This window comes from Schistocerca americana, chromosome 4 (genome assembly GCF_021461395.2).
Source record: "Schistocerca americana isolate TAMUIC-IGC-003095 chromosome 4, iqSchAmer2.1, whole genome shotgun sequence".
NCBI classification, from domain to species: domain Eukaryota; kingdom Metazoa; phylum Arthropoda; class Insecta; order Orthoptera; family Acrididae; genus Schistocerca; species Schistocerca americana.
In genome coordinates, this window is record NC_060122.1 from 281267424 (window position 1) to 281289567 (window position 22144).

Below are 22144 nucleotides of genomic sequence, written 5' to 3' on the forward strand. Positions count from 1 at the left end.
AACTGCAGGTTTCTTCGCCCATGGAATATTATAATGTGTCCTACAATAAGTCTTTTGTGGCTTAACATCCATTTTGTAGCTATAACCTCTGATTACACCAGGCCTCTCACTGAAAACTTGTGCATAATCACATAATAATTTGTACAATTCTTCTTGCTGTTGTTTCGTTAGTCAGATTCGACACATTTCTGATACAATAAATCTTGCTCAGTCTCCCGGTAGTCTGAATCTTCAGGTGTTAAATTACATACACTAACTATGGTAGGATATACCAATTGAAATTGACTTACTTCGTAATGTTTTGGTCGTGGTTCAATCGTCTTATTAAGTTCAACATTAATTAGTTGTTCTCCTACAGATAATTGACATATGCCGTTACTTAAATCTATGATTTCTTTGTGTTCATTCAAGAAATCCATCCCTAGGATGCAGTATACGATAAGCTTGTCTACAATCAGAAAATTACACTTGAACTGTGTATTGGAAAATGTGAAGTTAACAAGGGCTTGCATGTGTATGTTCTTAGATTTAGCACCTGTGGCACTAACCACGTGGCAATTCTGTACAGGTAATGTAGGTATGTTTATAATTTGTTTCAATTCCTTATAGAATGTGGTTGACATCACACTTGCAGCAGCACCAGTATCGAATAAAATTTGTACATCATAATCGTTAAACTTAACCCATGCCGTAGCTTGTATGAATTCTTTAACATAACTGTCTGATTTAATGTTTATCTCGTTGGCTAATTCCTGTTCTGTTGTCATTTTGTCATCGTACCTGAGGAAACAAACCGTCTCAGCCGTTGCGCTCTTACAACACCTCACGACCGAAGCACGTGCGCTTAGCTCGGTCGTCGACTGTTTTCCGTCGTCTGCTGTGTTTGGCCGGGTTCATTGACCAGCTCCACTATGTTTACACTCCGGCCGGTTGGCGCCCACGCGTCAGCTGATGGTGCGCCACAATTGTTATTGCTACTTCGTGACGGGGAGTGCATGACTGTACTGGGGAGCGGCGGCGGATTCCGTGGAGGGTTATGATTTGTCATGCGTAAATGTTGTGTGTTCCACATATTCGGTCGGTGATTGTTGGGATTGTTATTGTTTTGATGGTAATTATGTCTGTTATATGGCATGTTCTTGTCAAAGTAGCCCGGGTTGTACTGGTTATTCCCATGTCTCCCATTGCGGTTGTTGTTGTACTGTCTGTGATTTTCATTTTGCATGTAGTTACCATTTTGATATGGGTGATAATTATTTTTGTTATTATTATTCCACAAATTTCTGCGGTTGTTCCTACCATCATACACGTTTCCATTTGAATATGTTTTGCGCGCAGGCATCGTACTGTGTCGCGGAGCGGAGGGATGGTTCCACCAACCACCGTCACTTCGGTTCCTTTGGGGTGGGTACTGATTTTGGTTACCAATATGAGTAAAATTTGAATGGCGTGAATCGCCTCTGTAAACTACGTCCATTTGATCTAAGAAGTTTAAGAAAGTCTTGACGTCATTCTCTGGTACTCCTATTAATCTGTCTCCCTATGGAAGGGGTAAGTGGCTCTTTAAAGTGTCAATTATCGCTGACAAGTCGGCTGGTTTGGTCCAGTACAGTGTCTTGTCTAGGTACCTCTCAAAGTAATGTCTTAATGTCTCTTTTTTAGGGTCATAGGCCTCGGGGTTGCACACTTCTCTCCTTAGACTCTGTTGCTCATTCTCTGACCAGAATTCGTCCAAGAAGGCTTGTTCGAACTTTTCAAACATAAGGCACCGCCGCTTCATAGCGGCACCCCACTTAGCTGCTCGTCCTCTCATGAGATTGGTGACGTATCTGATTTTATCGACTTCTGACCAACTACGTGGAAAAACACTGTCAAATGATCTAATAAACACAATAGGGTGGACTTTGTGCTTGTCCTCACTGGAAAATGTCTGGAAATACCCATGCCTTACAAACGTGTCATCGGCCATGCCGGTTGGTATAGCACTATTGATGTGGTTTGTGTCACTTGCTACTCTAGGTGTCGCACCGTAATATTGCTCGTTTGGTGTAAAAGAAAGCAGCACATTGTAATTTTGACTTGTAATAGGTGATTCCACAATAGGTGTTCTGTCTGTGTCATTAGCCATGGTTTTAGCTGTTTTGTCGTTCCCTGACGATGCGTTTGCACCAATCGCCAAACACGGCACAACATTGTCTTGTAATTTTGTCACTTCGTCTTCTATGTGTTTTGTCTCGTCTTTAACATGTGTCTTTGTTTTTGAAAGTATTTCCCATGTAATTGTTTCAAGTTTTTTGTCCAGATAGTCGTCACACAATTTACATTCATGTACAATTCTTTCGGCCATGTTGGTGTCGTTGTTTAGTGACGCGAGGTCCGCTCGGTCTTCTAATTTTTCTGTCTTTTCTTTGAGGTGGGTTTGTTCAAGAACTAATATTGTGAGCTGTTGGGTAATATTTCCCACTTCTTCAGTCAGCTTTGCTTGGGTGGAGCTAGCTGAAGTGTGGGCCTGAGCAAACTCTTCCACACGGGTGTTCACTTCCTGCTGCACATTAACTATTTGAGTTATCTGATTCTCACATCGGGTGATATTGTTTTTTTGTTACATGTGTGAATGTAACCAAAGTTTCTTCCTGTGTAGTGACTCGGTCGGACAATGTCTCAAATCGCTGGCTGAGCTATTGAGTGATGTTATTTAATTCTGCCATCTGTTTTGTGGTTCGTTCAAAATTTTCGGTCATAGTACGGTTTAATATGTCAAATTTTTTGTCGCTTTTATGTAGCCTTTGTTTAAAGTCCTGACCAAGTGCGTCCAGTTTTGCATAAATTTTCTGACTAATGTCTAGTTTCATGTCTGCAAGTAACTCTAATAGTCGGTCCAGTTTGTCAGTTTCTTGTTTTCGATTTGTGTCACATTGCTGAATTTGTCTCATATTCGGTTCTGACATTGATGTTAACAATGGCGCTGACGATCTAGTCTCGCGCCCATTCCACATTTCATCATTCAAAGTTGCCATCTGTGTATTATCACAAATGTTGCGAGTTTGAGGCAAAATCATTGCATTGATCTGTGAACTCGTCCATGGAGGGAAACGCGGACTTTCTTGTTGGTTGAAAGATGAATCTACTTCACTTAACTCATCTGCCGAAACTATCTCTACCTTACCACGTTCCATTGTAATAGCATGTATAATCGTAAGTCAAAAAGGGAATAATATAAGTCTGATTAATAAAGATTTGACTCAAATTTAGGATGAAATATTTTCTCGTCAATGTAAATGATAGCTCTATTGCAAACAATGGTTGAGAAAGATGCAGCAGGGCGGACAAAATTTTTCATAACAAATGACTGTTTGGCGGTCAAATTCACGATCTTCATATGCTACAACAATACTATAATTACCACAAACTACAATAGAGATAGATAATTTTGGAAAAATCTAAAAGAAAACTACAGGATGTGTGGAACAGGAAAAATGGATTCTGCAGTTGGCTATTGAATGTTTGAATGAAACATAATTGTGTGACTCACCATTAAATTTTCTGTCCTGCAGCGGCTGGTCAAACACTTATGCGTAAATTATGTTCCTCAAAATATGGATTTTCTTAATACATCTCCATCGGATAATCACCAAAAGGTCTCAAAATAACAGTTTTGCATCAATATATGCCATGAAAAGAAAATAGATTGAATTAGTTACAAAAATTCTTTACAATATTGTTGTATAATCATTTGCTTAGGTACAATAAAGTTGCTGTTTTCATTACCCTTTAAACTTCAGGATTTTTGTTTATTCTCTGTTGGGAAAAAATACAAATTAAAGTTTCAAATTTGCTCAAAAACGACACATCCGAAAATTGCGTCCTGTCGCGGGAGCCAGTTGTAGTGGTTAATAAAAAAAGAAAGAGAGAATAAAAGAAAAAGAAAAAAAAGGTTGAAAATGTGTGAAGAAATCGTAAGCGAAAAGTTTTTTTTTTCTTTTTTTTTTTCTTTTTTTTTTTTTTTTTTTTTTTTTTTTTTTTTTTTTTTTTTTTTTTTTTTTTTTTTTTTAAAAAAATCGTTAATGACCGTGAAAGAAGGGAAAGAAAGAAAGAAATGCAAATCGGACTTCGTATTACAGAAAAGATATCGGACTTCGTGATTCGGAAAGGCTATTGCTGGGGTGGTCCTTGTGGCGTTTCTGAGCAAAAGTCAAACCAATTTCCACTACAAGAATTATTTGAAAAAAGACAGATAATAACAAATGTAACTAACAGGGTGAAATGGTGTAGATAACAGTTCATCCTTTACCAGGTTAACATGTCTTCTTTCGTGTGGCGTCCAGGTCTTCAAAAATCTCCTTCATTTCTGCGTGAAAAGTCTGCTCCGAAATCTTGCAATAAGTTTCATTGTCCAGGGATTTCTAATGTATCCAAAACCATCTTGATATTAAATCCAATTTATTTTAGTTGCTTCTCTTCATCCTCTGAATTTCATAACAACTTCCACAATAACTACACATTAATAAGTTTTTTCGTTTTAATCAGATAACGTCTGCATTAAGCTTCCGCTCTCGAGAGACAATAATGAAATGGATAGAAAAACAAAGAGTTACAATTTTAGTATTTTCTCTGCCGTCGAGCGCTCATACTGCTGCGACGGCACAATTCATGTCTGAGGGAACGAGTGCAGCGCGGGGGCGAAATTCAAAGTCCCGCTACAGTTTTATCAGCAGCTTTAACTGCAGAGCAGGCCATCTCCCACCAAGCCACAGCTCACTCATGCCCGAGAAGTGACAGTCTAGCCTGTTCCTGTATTGACATCCTAACACCATCACTGCCTTGTTACTGGGTGTTTACAGTTAATAACCAAACAGGCAATATTAATAGTAAATACAGACTTTTGCAGATATGCAGTTGTCAACGAAGAGATACTGTCTGATAAAAGTTGCACAAATATTCATTTAGATTTCAGTAAGATTTCAGTGATTTCAGTGATTCAAACATTCATAAAGGTAAAACTGTGCAATTCAAAATATGAAAAAAAATTGTATTCTATGCCTGGAGAAACAATGAGTCGCAATTGGGTTTGCTCAACTCATACAAATACCTGGGTATAGCATTTTTTTGGGATACAAATTGGAGTGATCACACAGGCTCAGTTGTAGTAAAGCAGGTGGCACATTTTTCAATACTGGTGGGATACATGGAAAATATAATTCAAATACAAAAGAGATTACTCATACAACATATGTGAAACCCTTTCTAGAAAACTTCTGACATGTGTGGGACACATACCAAATAAGACTAATTGGGTATATTGAATGTATACAAAGAATACTAATACAAATGGTCAAAGGTTTGTCTGATGAATAGGAGAATATTACAGAGATGCTGATAAACCTCAGCTGGCTAATGCTTGAAGACAGGCACCAATTATTCTTGAAAACCTCCTCACAAAGTTTCAAGAAACATTTTTAAGCAAAGAATAAAGGCATATACTATAGCCCCTAACATATTGCTCTTGAGAGATCATGAAGACAAGATTAGGCTGATTACAGTTCACAAAATGCATTTAAGCAGCCATTTTTCCTGGACTCCATACATAAATAGAATGTATGAGGACCTACAGTACTAACTGGTAAATTTGGAAGTGTCCTATACTATGCACTTCAGAGTAGTTTGCACAGTATATATGTAGATGTAGATATCAATTACCTTATGCCATGTGCACAATCCTGAGAGATGTATACGGAACTCCATTGGATTAGTGAAGACCTCATTGTCCCAAACCATTACAATCAAAAAGTCAATAACTTGTGAGGAAAATCAGCTAGACATGTAAAAAGTAGTTCCAGCGCAAGTTTTATTTAAGTGTAACGATACATTTATGATACATTTATGTTATTGTGGCCATAATATTGTAGTTAAGTTGTGTCACTGTCCTCTTGTCATTATTATCCAAGATATGGTCCATTACCTATTCATAATTGCAACACACATGCCATTGGGTTAATGAAACAATCACTAGCATTATTTTCCAACTGCCTTGCTCTATTTGTTTGCAATATTGATGAAATTTACAGCAACCAAAAATTAACTTTGTTACTCATTAAACTGGTTAAACAATTAAAATCCTTAGTACAGATATTCAGCCTTAAAATAAAAAAGTTATCAATGCCACCTGAGTAATCTGGATAAATTCTTGATGGGAAAACAGAAGGACCAGATAGGATGCATTCTCAGTCCCTTTAATTGTTCTATGAAGAATAGGTAGAATTCTTGACAAAACTTTTCAATAAAATTTATAATTAGGTTACTATTCCTCAAAAATGACATCAGTGAGAGGCTGTAATCATGTTAAAAAGCAGGAGGAGCTGAAAAAATAGTGATTTCAAAAGAATAAGTCTGATGAGTGATCTGAAACTACGAGGGCTATCCACAAAGTAAATTACGTTTTGGAATTAAAAATAAATAAAGTATTGAATTTTTTTTTAATTATATACAGATGAAAGCCACACTCAAATACTACTTTTCTACATAGTTGCCATTTAAATTAAGGCACTTATCGTAGCGATGGACAAGCTTGGAAATTCTTTCGTCGTAAAATTCGGCCGCCTGCGCCTTCAACCACGTGGTTACCTCTTCTTGAAGCTGTGCGTCGTCATCAAAACGCTGCATAGCCAACCACTTCTTCATTGCTGGGAATAAGTGGAAGTCGCTCAGTGCCAGGTCGGCACTGTACGGCGGATGAGGAAACACCTCCCACTTAAAAGATTCGAGAACTTCACGAGTGGCATTTGCCGTGTGGGCCCGATCGTTGTCGTGAATCGGCAAGATCTTGGAGCCCAACTTTCCACTGTGCTTGTTTTGTATTGCTCTTCTGAGGTTGTGCAGAGTTTGGCAATACCTTTGAGAGTTTATTGTAGTGCTTCTTTCCAGGAAATCCACAAAAATCACACCTTTTCTGTCCCAAAAGACAGTTGCCACGTGATTGAAGGCGAAGGCGGCCGAATTTTACGACGAAGGAATTTCCAAGCTCGTCCATCGCTACGATAAGTGCCTTAATTTAAATGGCAACTATGTAGAAAAGTAGTATTTAAGTGTGGCTTTCATCTGTATATAATAAAAAAAAATTTCAATACTTTATTTATTTTTAATTCCAAAACGTAATGTACTTTGTGGATAGCCGTTGTATTTTTGTAACACTATTTACAAAATTTGTGAAGAACAACCTACACAGTTTGGCTTAAGTGATTTCACTACTCATGAGTCTCTAATATACTTTCAAATCTTATTCCAGCAGTGTAAAGACATGAACTGATATGCCTATGGTTGTTTTATTGGCTATCAAAAAGTTTTTGATACAGTATAACATTACAAGATCGTTGCGGTACTAAAAAAGTATGGTGGGTGACAAAGACCTCTGGATCGTAATTAATCTATATTGAAATCAATATGTTTCTGTGAAAGTAGAAAATGAGAAACCTGACACATTAGAGATATGCCGAGGAGTGAGACACTGCTGTATTTTATCATCACTGATATGTAATCTTTATTTTGACCTTAAAAGAAGTCCTTGAAAATGTCAAAGAAGGAGTCATCTTGAACTGAGTGAAGCTGAACAATATCTGCTACAATGGTGATACTGTAATATTTGCTGGCAGCTTAAATAGTCTTCATCATCTTGTATCCTGAATCAGCGAAAGTACTGAGCTCTATGTTTGAGAAATCAAAACAAGTGAAACATTATATACATATCTGGGTAGTAACATTAACAAACAATGGGATCATTTGCAAGATATTAATTTTCCCATTGAGGAAACCATAGCTGCAAAGTGCCATCACCTCTCTGTCAAAACAAAATTAAGAGTTCTGTGTTAAAACATATTTTCCATACTTTTCTATGAATCTGAGACCTGAACTTTGACAGAGATTATGGGCAAACAAGTTGAGGCGTTTGATATGTGGCTGCACAGGAGAATGGTAGGAGTGCCATGGACACATGAAATACACATAACACTGGCACTCTACGAAAACAGAAGAAATAAAAGGAAGCCCTATACACAGAAAAATGCAGAAAACAACAATATCTTGACCATTGAATGGAAACAAATATAATAAACTGCTGCAGAACATTCTTCAAGGAAAAATACTGGGTAAAAGAGGACAAGGAAGAAGAATAACATCTTTGCTCAGAAACTTAAGAACATGGAATTCACACAAAAATGAAGAACTTTTCCAAGCAAGCAAAAGTATGGTCATAAAGATCTGGAATGGCTAGGTACTAGAATAAGAAGAAGAGGAAGAAAATTATGTGAACCACTATTTGTATAATTACGTAGTTATACAGTGGATTGGTCCGTAGTACATTTTAAGCCAATAGAGTTCACCCGCCTCCCCCCCTCCCCCAATTTTTTTATGATGTAAAATGATTATTTGATATTATTCACATAATAGTTATACCTACAGTTTCTATTTCAAATTAAGTGCTTTACCAGCATCTATAATAGCAATGTAAAAATTTCCTTTGTGGAACTACAGTCAGAAATCCCTTACATTCTCTACATAATTGACGTCCATAAATCATGAATGTATAAATGAAAAATAGTTACCCCCTCTGAAGGTTCAGTTGTGAGCCAGAGCCTAAATCCAGGACTAGAATTGTTGTTGTCTATTGTTTCCCATATCCTCTGCAGTGTTGGCATCCAGGAGCATGCAAGATGGCAATTTTGTAAGCAGACCCAGCTGCCATCAGCTTGTGCTGCTCGTATTGTATTCTGAGCAATTTCACCCTGGAACAAAAGACAGTTATCTTTATCTTCCGCAGTAAATCTAATGAACTTATCCTGATAATTAAAGTAATTGATGAAGCTTTCAGTAGCTATGGACATACCATTCATGAAGGAGAGAGAGAGAAATAGTTTATTTTTTTAAAGTGATTCATAGTTATGTGATTCACACACCTGCACCATCAGTACTACATTTAAAGATATTCTGCTGAAAACACATGGCAAATCTTCACTTTGCAACCACCTCCATGCTATGAGATATTAAATAAAGATCTAATAAGGTTGTTTAGTATGCTACAATATGACACTAAATGGGTGAAAGCATTTGAAACGCGTCTTTATTCAATGGTGTATTAATAAAACAAATGAGAACACTAAAAATAAATTGACCCTGTTTAATGAAGTACAAATGGTGATGCTCTCTCAATGAAGTAGACTCTTCTGAGAAGTGGACTGAAAGAAGAGACTCCATAGTACAGAAACATAATTATCATTTTTTTCATCTGTATCTCTATGGGCAGCTATACCATCTTTTTACTATGGGCATAAACATATATCTTGCTCAGCACACTGAATTAGCAAAAATTGCTGAAAAATAACTAATTTTCAAGTCATGGTGAACTGTTGTTGTTTATCTAACAGTGAATACTGCACACATCTGTCAAAGGAAAATTCATTGTATCATGTTTCATGGTAGATTGTCTTATATTACATGATATCAGGGATGCAGGATTCCAAAATCCATACGTACAAAGAATTTAGAGAGGTATCATCCAATAAAGTATAATTTTAATTTATCTTACCATTTTGGTGATTCGTGGTTTCCTATTTCCTATAATCCAGTATATTTCATAGACATGCACAGTACATAATTTTCAGACCTAATTTTAACCCCTTTCAAAAAAATGATCAACTGCATAATAGCAATGGTCCAAGAGATATTTTTTTAAAATTTGTTTGTGATGGCTCTTGGGTTCTTTGTTGCTTTGATTTCATTTGGTAAATTATTATACATTTCTATCCCAACATTTAAAACACTTTTATGGTAGCAGGTAGTTCTGGACTGAATCATATGTTGGTCAGATTGCTGCCTTGTTGCATAGTTATGAATATCTCCATTGAATTTTAATGTGCAGTCATTGTTTAACAGGTATGACTTGACAAATGAGACAATATTATAAATGTAAGCAGAGGGCAGTGTCATAATGCCATTTGTTTTGAAATGTTGTCTGCATGATTCGTTATGTCTTAGGTTACATATTATGCGTATTGCCTTTTTTTGCATTTTGAAAATATATCTACCTCCAGGTGAGTTCCCCCAAAATATGATTACATACTGTAATGTAGAGTGGAAGTAAGCATAATATACATGTATGAGAACAGATTTTGTGACTGGTTTTTTGAGTGTCCTTAAAATGTAACAAACAGTTGATAGTTTTTTTAAGATATAATTTGTGTGAGTCTCCCACTTAAGATTTTCTTCAAGCCATATGCCAAGAAACTTGACCGAGTCCACACACATAAGCTCTTGGTTATTTAGAATCCCATTGGGCATTTCTTGTTTTTGGGATGAGAGTCTGAAGTTGATGTATATTGTTATCTGTATATTTATAATCAGTTTGTTCTCGTTGAACCATTTGCAGAGTGACGACATAAGCGGTTTAATTTTTTGGTTGTGGTCCTCTGTATCAGTACCTTTTATTAGTATACTAGTGTTATCGGCAAATAGTGTGGTATGTCCTGTAGCAAGCTTCGTGCTTATGTCATCAATGTATAGCAGAAACAGTATGGGTCCCAGGATTGAGTCTTGTGGCACACCATATCTAATAGGCATTGTGTCAGAGGAGTGGACAGTAGATTGATGGGTGGTTGTATTCTTTTTTTCAAAATTTATTTCAACTTTTTTAAATCTGTTTGACAGGTAAGATTCTAACCATTTGTTTGCAATTCCTCTTATACCTTTATTTGCTAACTTCTTAAGAAGTATGGTATGGTTAGTTACATCAAAGGCTTTGGATGAATCTAAAAAGATTCCAGTAGTGATTTCCTTATTATACAGTGCTTTTAAGGTTTTGTTGAGATACTCATAAATAACTGTGGTAGCTGTCGTCTGCTTTCTAAAACCATGCTGGTGTTTTGTTAATAAGGATAGTTTATTAGTAAAGTCTTCCAGTCTGGTGTAAAATAATTTTTCAAATGTTTTTGAGAATGAGCTGAGTTGCGATAAGGGCCTGTAATTGGCTACATCATTTTTAGGGCCCTTTTTGTGAAGTGGGGTAATTTTAGAAGTCTTCAGTAGGTCAGGGAAAACTCCATTTGTAAAGGATACATTTATTATGTGGGTTAGGGGTTCTACTTACTACAGGCATGTTATTGCACTCCACCAGAAGGCAAAAATAACATATTTTATCAGTCTCGTGGAAAACAATATGTAAAAATGATTTAAATTGGAAAATTCAGGATGGAATAATGATAATATTATAAAAAGGGTAGATTGCTATTCACCATATAGAGGAGGTGTTGAGTCACAGTCACAACAAAAAATATTGTCAAACAAGTAAGCTTTCAACCAAAAGGCCTTCTCCTGAACTAGACAACATACACACACACATACACACTGTCATACAAATGCAGCTGATGCACACATTACCAGTGTTTCTGGCTGCTCAACCTCGTTGTTAATGAGTTTCGTGGTGAACCAACCATAGTTGTATATATGTGATCACAATGCAGACATATGTGGACTTAAGTGGGTCCTAATTTAAAAACAACCAAAGTTACTCAACATATTTAATAAGTAGACAACTTTGCAGATTCAGTGTTTTTTCTTTTGTTTCAAAAATAATAAATAAACTTATTTTCCAATAGAGTGGTATAACACATTACAGGCAATCAGTTCAAGATTGAAGATAGCCATGCAGTAATATACTATCACCAATAGCTACATAATAAAGGAAGTAAACTGATTTCTTTTGCATAAAGGTAACATTTTATGGTCTGTAATGATTGTTTTCAGATCCTTTATTAGAATATTAGTATCACCAATGAATTCTTTTTTTGCAGTTAACCATTACATATACTAAAAGAACCTAAGACATTGGAGATCACATGTTTTTTGTCCCCAACTTCCAGTTTAATATGACACTTGAAAAACATGAGTGGAATAAAAACTTTGGAACCACTCACTATATAGCACAGTTACTGATTAGGACATAGGTACAGAAACATTTTTTTTATTTTTATGTGCTTCCTTTGCAGTGCCATTTATCCAGCGAGTGCTGAATCAGGTCTTGTTTCAGGCTTCTCGAACGTCACACAGAGCAATGTGGTTAGCACACTGGCCTTGTATTTGGCAGGACAATGGTTCAAATCCCCATCCAGCCATCCAGATTCAAATTTTCCATGATTTCCCTACACTACTCAAAGCAAATGCTGGGATGGTTCCTTTGAAAGGGCACCGATGATCTCCTCCCTCATCCTTCCCTAATCAGAACTTGTTCTCCATCTCCAACAACCTCATTGCTGATGAGATATTAAACACTAATCTTCCTTCTTTCCAGTTTCATTGCAAACCAACAAATGTTGTATACACATTATTACTACAATGGAGCTGCTACTCACAAAGACAATTTAAAGCTTCAGCTAGCTTCCCATGGAGGAGAATCCTTGTACCCCTTCTGTCTACTGCTAGTGTGTACTGCATGGGCAAATGTGGCACAGTTTTCAAACTGTAAGCATATAGTGTAACTGAGGTGCAATGTGAAAACCAGCCTAGTATTTACCTAGAATGATGTGGAAAACCCTCTACAAACCACATCCAGACTGGTCAGCATACTAGCCCATACCGTTACTCTGCAAAGCAGGTGTGATGTGGGGCTAGCACACCTCCCCATGTCCCAGAAGTGAGTGCTCTAATATACCTGACTCTCCAAATGGGTTTATTTTCATGTACACAGCATTAATTGCACATTTTATTTTGTTTGAGAACCAATTTAAGAAGGTTGACACATGCTGACACATCATCCTCTTATCTGTGCTGTGGTAGCGGTACCATCTGCCACTACTGCCCTTACAATATGATGATCCTGCTGGGCATCTATTCTGTGTGTACTCCGGAAACTCATCTACGAGTGTGAGAATGTTCATGCAACCACTGATACTAGCATTGTTGCACAACTGATGCAGCATGTCCAACTTGTGTGGCAATTCTGAAAAGGATATCCTGCCACTCAGAAGGTCACAATTTGAACCCTTTCAAACTTTCTCAGTTGGCTGTAGGAAACATGAGCATGGCATGGAAACATGAGCATGGCATGGTTACCGGCTTGCTTCACATGACTGCACCATACTGAGCTTTATGGCTGTGAGCATTCCCTGTTAAAGGGTAGACACAGATGATGCTCTGGTAGCTATGCCACTAAGCTATATTTTGCCAAATGACGTTGAATTGCAGAGTGACTGTCATCAACACGAAATTTCTATGCTGAGGATGAAGATTTGAAGCACAAATGGAAACAAATTCAAAAGCATCATGCAATACGCCTTAGACAAATATGTTCTGTGCAAGGTCTTAAGGGATGAGGAAGACCCACAATGGTTCAACCCTCAAGTTATGAGATGTGGTCTCTCAGACTGCAAGTGAATTTCTGATCTCACTCTCTAATGTAAATTTTGGTGGAGTGTTTCTATACTCAAACTACCCTCCTTAAATCACAAACTACATAACATTTTGTCGGCGGCTCACTATAGCATTCTTCATATGTTGCCAACTTGCGTTGCTGACACATGTTGGGATCTCTTAGACCATGTTTTGTGAACTCTGTACCTGTTTTCTTAGTAGCACAAAATGTATTTGTAGAAATGTGTCAATCTTAATGATCCTAAGTTTGATGAAGTTAGTAGTTGCTGAATAAAGACAGACATCACTCATATAGATGAAGAATTAGATAAAAAAGACAACAATTTAGCAATAGCCACTGATCACAATTCTGCTGATGAATGAGAGTATCATATCATTCAGAGGAAAAACTTCAAGGGCAATGGTGTTGTGAACCTTGTTTCTCCAATATAATACTTACAGTGTTAATTAACATCAAATGTGCTCTGAGTGGTGTAAAAGAAAAAGTGGATCCCATCAGAGAATGTCAGTTTTGCATACTTTCTTTTTGTCCTATTGACTGCATTGTTTATGTGCAAATTTAAACCCTGGAATTTAGGTTTGAGATACTTTAATTTTTAAAACTGTAAAATTCCGTTCTCTAACAGTGACGTTCACTGAATGTGAAGAGACAGTAAGGGTGGTTTGCAGTTGGTATTTCTACTAAGTATAGCTTATGAATGTTTGTATATGTATCTACATCAGAAAAATGTGGTTGACAATCACTCAACTTGAACATTATATTGCATGTTAAGGATATCAAGTGTCTTTAATATAAGTCTCTCAGGTGAGTAATAAAGGAGTAACAGAAGGACTGATCAGTTTTTCTATTTATTTAAATGCAACTGCTTTTGTAGTTATAATTTATTGTGAGAAAGAAAACAGAACTGCATATATTTACAGCAGAGCATGGCACAGCATTTTCTTTTTTGCAGTTGGTTTTAACGGAAAACCTGTATTTTTTTGACAAGTAAAAACCTGAAGTAAATCGGTCATGAAATTTTTGAGATTTTTGGCACCAACATTTCCCCTTTGTATCCTACATACATACATATGTATTATATATACACTGCCGGAAAAAAAAATCAGTAAACCTTGAAAGACGTCAGTTTATATCTGATGATGGCATAAGTGTAGTGCCTCAAGAATTTCAGTGTAAATTCTAGAGACACTTGGCTTTCCACTGTCTCAAACACCCAGTATCTTAATGTATGAGGGTGAGAGAATGGATATGTGTCTACCTTGCCACCAGTTTCTGTGTGTGCAAGATGGAGGTGTGTTGGGAGAATACGGCAATAGTGATGGTCGATCGGCACGGACAAGTGTTTGCAGCATGCGCCTGAGAAGCTGTATGTCCAGTACCAAGAGCAAGCATGCTCTATTCCTTGATGGTGTAACAGCTGTATTGTTGTGAACAAATGAATTATGTATTGAAAAAAAGACTTTTACATTTGACTTTCGGGTGATGGACTTGCTAGCAGCAAGAACTGGTTTTATAGTGGTTATTAAACCAGACACATTATACTTGTATCTGTTAGTTTCTAATGGACCCAAGACAGGGCTGACTCATGAGAGTTTAATGCTTATGTGAAATTTGTGAAGTTGTTTTATTGTGGAGATGAAAATGTAACAGAGTTGAACAAAAGTACCCTGAGAGTACAGAATCATTTCAAGTGTAGAAAAGAAGTCTATTTTGAAATTCCCTTAACCAGCTAGAGTCTTCAGAGAAGAAGAGTTTGTGAAGATTGATGCAGCCATCTGACCCGAGAAGAAGATTGGCTGCACACAATACGTGAGTCAACTCCGAGAAACGTGTGAGTCTTTCACCCCAGTATCACACAGTCTCTTGTTGTTCGAAGACCATTAGAACATGGTTACCTAAGTGACAGGACCTGAAGAAAATGGGAATTTTACGACAGAAAAGAGAAGAAGATATTATAAGTTGCTATAGCTACCGGACATAACAAGTTACCAGAACTGTTTAAAATAGTTGTATTGAGTCCAATAAACCAGTGGAAGAAAGTTGCGGGTGCATTCCAGTAAAAGACTTGGGAAAGTAATAGTGAAGAAAACTGGAGAGAAAACCTCAATTTTTCGACTAAGAAGATCGGGTGTGGAGAGTAAGCAGTCTTCACACATTTACATTGCACTGATGCTGACGCAGTTAGCAGTCACCGACACCGACTGCACCAGCTGCTGCTCACCAGTGCTGACTCTGTGTCTGCTTGCTGATGTCACAGAAACCCATGTTCAATGTTGCCGGCACCAGTGATGTCCACCGGCGCTAATTACACATTCGCTCACCCACACAGTGAGAATTCTACGCTGGGTGAGCGTGAAATAAAAACTTTATTCTTCTAGTAAGACATGTTACAAAATACAAGGGGGGGGGGGGGGGGGACTTTAACTGTGTAATTGGTATAATTGAAATTAGTATTAGATGCTCACAAGAGCTACGGCCTAAAGAAGCATGGACAGTATACAACAAGTTGGAGAGGCATCAGAACCAGCCATGGCTATGAGAATTGCTAAAGAAGGGCCTGACTGGCTTGAAGTAAGATATTAGATGCTCAGAGTGAAATTTTAAGTAATCAAAGTGAAACCTTGACAGTCAAGCAGCAAATATAGTTTTATTAAAGACTGAATTTGACTCTTTAAATAATAAGGTAGAAGATCTGAAGTTAGATTTAAAGACAGAAATCACTAGTTCTTTGAATACTCATGTTAATCAACTATTTACTTAATTTAACCAGAGACTGGATGAGCGATTTCAGAATTTAGCTAAAAAACTAGCATTTGATATTGAGGATAAATGTAATAATGTAGAATCTGAATTTAGTGAAAAATTAAAATTTTGTGAAAATGTATGTAATCTTAAATCTCATTCTGTAAGACAGGAAATGGATATTTTGAAAGAGAGCACAGTTCGACCTAAGGAATTAATATTGATTATTCAATCATTAGTATATGAGCTGTTACTACACAAGATGCCAGTTTGCGAGTAAATAATGTAGAAAAAAATTTCAAAGAAAAAATAGTCAACCTTGACATAAATGTAAGAAGTCTGGCAGAACCTTTTGAGCTAATTATAGATCGAGAAATTACTGGGAGTACAACCTCCAGAAATGTTGCAACTGTTTCTTATTACAAACCTAATGACACTAACAAGGTTATAGACAACTAGACAACTCATGGAGAGAATTCAGACCTGTCCAGAACAGGTTAGAACATAAAATAACTTTACTTAATGTAGTGCTTCCTAGTAGAATGGTAATTGTTTTGTTGGGCGGGGGGGGGGGGGGGGGGGGGCTTTCACATAAAATTTAACGAGAAGTATTGGTCCGTAAGCAATCAAGTGAGGTTAATGTCATATCCATGGGATTAGGGCAGAGTCACATGTTCCCCCCAGGTACGTAAACATTCTGTGTTAATGGGCGGAGTGACGACCGCCGGCTCCCGAGTTGTTTTTGGTGTTCCTTCCAGGATTAGTTTTCCTGCACTGAATTCCCTTCAATTCTTAAACTATTCTGTAATCTGTTCTTGAATTCTTAAACTCTCCTATAATGTTAGTAGTTAGGAAACCAGATATGACTACAAGATTGGGACCAATTTAAGAGAATCGAACACTGATCTCTAGACATGAAATGAGTCAAATAGAATATAGTACTATTATAAAGGTAATATCAGGGTACTATTCAAACAAAACAATATATAGATGTCAGAAACTGAAAAGAATATTTTATGTGTGTATAATATTAGTAAAGTGATTAGCTAAACCACTATTTGATTGTTGTGTATAATTTTGTATTTTTAGAGAATATTTTATACCTTTTGTGAGATGTAATGTAAATGGGAGGGTTTGTATCACTTTTGGGAAGGGGTGGGTAGTGCAAGTACAAACATGACTAACACTAATCACACACCCCACCTTTCAGACAACCCTCACAGACAAGTGTAACTGATTCTTCACCATTCGGCATTCCATAGGTGTTGCTAAGATTTTTCTTCGGGGGCTTCAAAGGTGAAGGTGAGAATGTCTATTCTGTAGGAGACATTTAACATCATACCTCCTCTGGCTTCTCTCTCAAGTACCAGCGAAGTAGGGATCCTGGGGAAGGGGGGTGGGAAGGGTTTCCTGTCTTTGGGGGCTATCTTCTTTCACGTCTTCGATCTTAGCAACCATCTCCACTTTTTCCTTTCTTACTTCTCATCTCAGTACCAGTCTATCTTTCCCTCTTTCCATATGTACATACTTCTACCACTGAAGTCCTTCTTTTTTCTGTGGCTTCTAATAACCTTCAACTTGTATAAGTAGGCTGAAGAATCAGGATACATGAACACACATCTACATTCATGCAAAGATACTTAAACACAAACAGGAGAATTACAAATTAGGAACCTAAAGTGGTGCCAGAATTGTCAAGGGATGTAGAGGAATAAAGATATATGTACATCTGAGTCGATGCACATATTACATTGTTGAAATGTGACGGTTGTGCATCTTTTTTTTTGCAGCTCTCAAATATATATTTACATGTGCCGTGCAAGTCCTTGGAGAAAAGGCATAGTAACTAATGGGAGTTGGTAAATACAGGTAGACATAGCATCTACTATGTGTGTGCATGATATCTGTTTATGTGGTGAAAGGGAAGGGTGAAAGAGGACTCTAGGGCAGTGGTTCCCAACAGGTGGTTCGCGGACCTCCAGGGGTCCGCACACTATGCCAGAGGAGTCCACAAGATGCTATTAGAATAAAAAATATATTAAATATATTTCGTATGATAACAGATATTTTTTTGGCTACTTCCTTCATGATCAGAACTTTAGTGAATGCTTTCTGCGTCTAGCGTCTTCCTAGAGCCAACTGAGACTAGCACACTCTATCACAAAACTAGAATTAGATAGATGCAAATAGTTCTGCTGTATGCCATTAGACTGCACTCGCTGCCTCTTTGCAGCTGACAACTGACAGTCACTTTACACAGAAATTCGCATTTCAGATGACAATTGGCCATTGTTAATTTATTGCCAGTGCTTTCACAGACCGTGTTGTTTACATATTCAATATTCTGTATTAAAACAGTAGTGTTTGCAAAGCATAGTTTTTCACAGAAGCTACAATTTGCGTAGTTAAAAATGGACTGTTGGTTAAAAAGTGGTTCGTTAAAATGAGAAAGGCCTACAGATGAAGAGGAAGGTAATGCTTTTGATGATCAAGCAAGTAAGTCAGTGACTCACGAACCGAAGTTGTCAGTGTCCATTCAATCTAAATCATCAGCGTCCCTTGAACCTAACCCATCCAAGATCAGTGTTAAGCTTACCAGAAAAATTAGAAAATATAACTCTGATTACTTGTAAATGCAATCTCAAGTGTAGTATACTTGAAAAACCAATACACTCAGTTTTAATTTTTTCCTGCCATTTTCAGTTCATACTCAATTTTTATTTTTTTAAGGAGTTTGTTATACTAAACACCCAGATTTGAAGACAAAGATTTTGAGCAATAATCAAAAATTTAACAATAACAATGATGGCTAAATTGAAAAAGTTTTAAGCTCAATTTTTTCAATAATGAATATGTCAATGTTTTTTCTAAGTACCAAAAATAGAAAATGTATAAAAAGACTCTTAATTTGCCTTTTTTTAGGTACTTGATACTGTGATATGACAAGGTACCAATCATGCTCGATGAGGGGGTCCTCTAGGGTGTTAGATGGAGTATTGGAAAATGGAGTTAAGGTGTAAAGTAGAGTAATTTTACCAGAGAATATTTAAGTATAGTATACATAAAGCTGTAGGCTAGGGCAATGAACCAGGAGGCCTACTCAAGAAGGATATGTAGGGCACACTCGACATTTAGTGTATGAGAAAAAGGGTGGATAGGCAGACCTGTTAAAAGCTGACCTATACTACGTGGACAGGGGCACCAAGAAGGGGATTGACCTGTACCATAGGGAGATAGGAATAAGAAAGGGGCATACCTACCAAAACAGAAGGAGAAAGGGTACCCCTAGGACCAAGCCATGTAAGATATGGGTACTGTTCCTAAAGGGAAAAAGGGCAGTATCATGACAGAAGTCGCACTTTTAAAGGGATGAGTCTGGTAAGTTTGAACTCTATGCATAAATAGCCTCATTAAGTTTTGAGTTTACAAATATCCAAGAAGGGAACACTTTTATTCTACCCAGAGTTCCTCCAGATCACAATGGATAATGAATAAGTACATACTTAGAAAAAGTAGTACAGGACGTAAGAACAAAGCAGCAGAGTATTCATGAGTTATGTACACCTGTAATTTATGATTGTAAGAGGAATAGAAAACAGAGATAACTCCAATATGGATTGAAAGGGTCATGTATTATAATTGTGATAAAATATGCATGGTTATTAGTAGAAAGAGAGGCATTGTTAAAAGTTAAGAAATTATCTTGTGTAATTGTACATAATGAATATGTATAAAATATCGTGTGTTCAAGCTAAGGAGAGGGATATGTAGTGCCTCAAGAATTTTAGTGTAAATTCTAGAGACATTTGGCTTTTCACAATCTCAAACACCCAGTATCTTAAGTACAAGGGTGAGAGAATGGAGATGTGTCTACCTTGCCGCTGTTATCTGTGTGTGCAGGATGGACATGTATTGGGAGAATATGGCAATAGGGACAGTCGATCGGTGTGGACAAATGTTTGCAGCGCGTGCCTGAGGAGCTGTATGTTCAGTACAAAGAGCAAGCATGCTCTATTCCTTCATCTACATCTACATCTACATTTATACTCCGCAAGCCACCCAATGGTGTGTGTCGGAGGGCACTTTACGTGCCACTGTCATTACCTCCCTTTCCTGTTCCAGTCGCGTATGGTTCGCGGGAAGAACGACTGTCTGAAAGCCTCCATGCGCGCTCTAATCTCTCTAATTTTACATTCGTGATCTCCTCATCCAGAAACGCACCCTCTCGAAACCTGGCGAGCAAGCTACACCGGGATGCAGAGCGCCTCTCTTGCAGAGTCTGCCACTTGTGTTTGTTAAACATCTCCGTAACGCTATCACGGTTACCAAATAACCCTGTGATGAAACGCGCCACTCTTCTTTGGATCTTCTCTATTTCCTTCGTCAACCCGATCTGGTACGGATCCCACACTGATGAGCAATACTCAAGTATAGGTCGAACGAGTGTTTTGTAAGCCACCTCCTTTGTTGATGGACTACATTTTCTAAGGACTCTCCCAATGAATCTCAACCTGGTACCCGCCTTACCAACAATTAATTTTATATGATCGTTCTACTTCAAATCATTCCGCACGCATACTCCCAGATATTTTACAGAAGTAACTGCTACCAGTCTTTGTTCCGCTATCATATAATCATACAATAAAGGATCCTTCTTTCTATGTATTCGCAATACATTCCATCAGTCCCTATACCAGTTCCAAACTGAACAATCCATTGCCCTCACTCACCTAATCCTTCACCTACACATCAACTCAGCCAATGAACACACCCTTCAACTCCTATCCTTAATAAAAGTCCTCAATCTTTCCTCTCCCACATCCACACCGGCTGTTCACAACATCCTCCTACAGGCCAACTGCAAATTAGAACAGCATGCCACCCTTCACCTCAAAAAACTATCCAATCTCCTGGTTTCCCACCTCCGGAAAGGCAACTCACTCACCCTTCACAACCTTTCCAGCAAACCTCAACCTCCTCTCATTGCACACAAACCCAGTCTCTCCCATCTACTCAATCTCCCACTTCCAGCTCCACTCCCTCCAAAACCTCAAAATTCCAATCAACACAATCTGGAACCACAACACCCTAATTCAGTAGTTAACCTTTCCTCCAAACCTCTCTCCCAATCCGAAACCTCTGTCCTATCCAAAGGCCTCACCTTCAGCCCCACTCCCAGATTCAACGAAACAGCCCTCGTCAAAGATTTACTGTCCTACACTCGTACTCTCTGCTGGAAATATCACTTTGCCATGAAGAAAAATGATCCTAATCCTACTCCTAATGACCCAACTCCCCAAGACACTATCCAAATTGAACCCTGCCTGGAACAGTTCCGTCCTCCGTCACAGCGGGACCCACATACTCTTCCTCAAAATCACCCTCTCCAAGCCTTCCAGGAATTTCTGACTTCCAGCCTTGCCTCTCAATCCTTCTTAAAAAACCTTAATCCTACTCCCAACATCACCACTACTGAAGCCCAGGCTATCCGTGATATGAAGGCTGACTGATCCATCGTCATTCTTCTGGCGGACAAGGGTTCCACGACCGTGGTACTTGATCGTTGGGAGTATGTGGCTGAGGGACTGCGTCAGCTTTCAGACAACACTACATACAAAGTTCGCCAAGGTAATCCCATTCCTGATGTCCAGGCAGAGCTTCAAGGAATCCTCAGAACCTTAGGCCCCCTACAAAACCTTTCACCTGACTCCATCAGCCTCCTGACCCCACCGACACCCCGCACCCCTACCTTCTACCTTCTTCCTAAAATTTACAAACCCAATCATCCCGGCCGCCCCATTGTATCTGGTAACCAAGCCCCCACAGAACGTATCTCTGCCTACGTAGATCAACACCTTCAACCCATTACATGCAGTCTCCCATCCTTCATCAAAGACACCAACCACTTTCTCGAACGCCTGGAATCCTTACCCAATCTGTTACCCCCAGAAACCATCCTTGTAACCATTGATGCCACTTCCTTATACACAA

The 22144-nt window shown here is 38.0% G+C and overlaps 1 protein-coding gene across 1 annotated transcript in view; it reads right to left on the reverse strand.

The window, feature by feature from the left end:
• LOC124613409 (dynein axonemal heavy chain 7-like) overlaps positions 1-22144 on the reverse strand; it is a 755469-nt gene that overhangs the window by 141827 nt on the left and 591498 nt on the right. The window contains exon 32 of the mRNA XM_047142112.1: positions 8595-8774. Within this exon, the coding sequence (XP_046998068.1) occupies positions 8595-8774 (180 nt within the window). The remainder of the gene's footprint in view (positions 1-8594; positions 8775-22144) is intronic.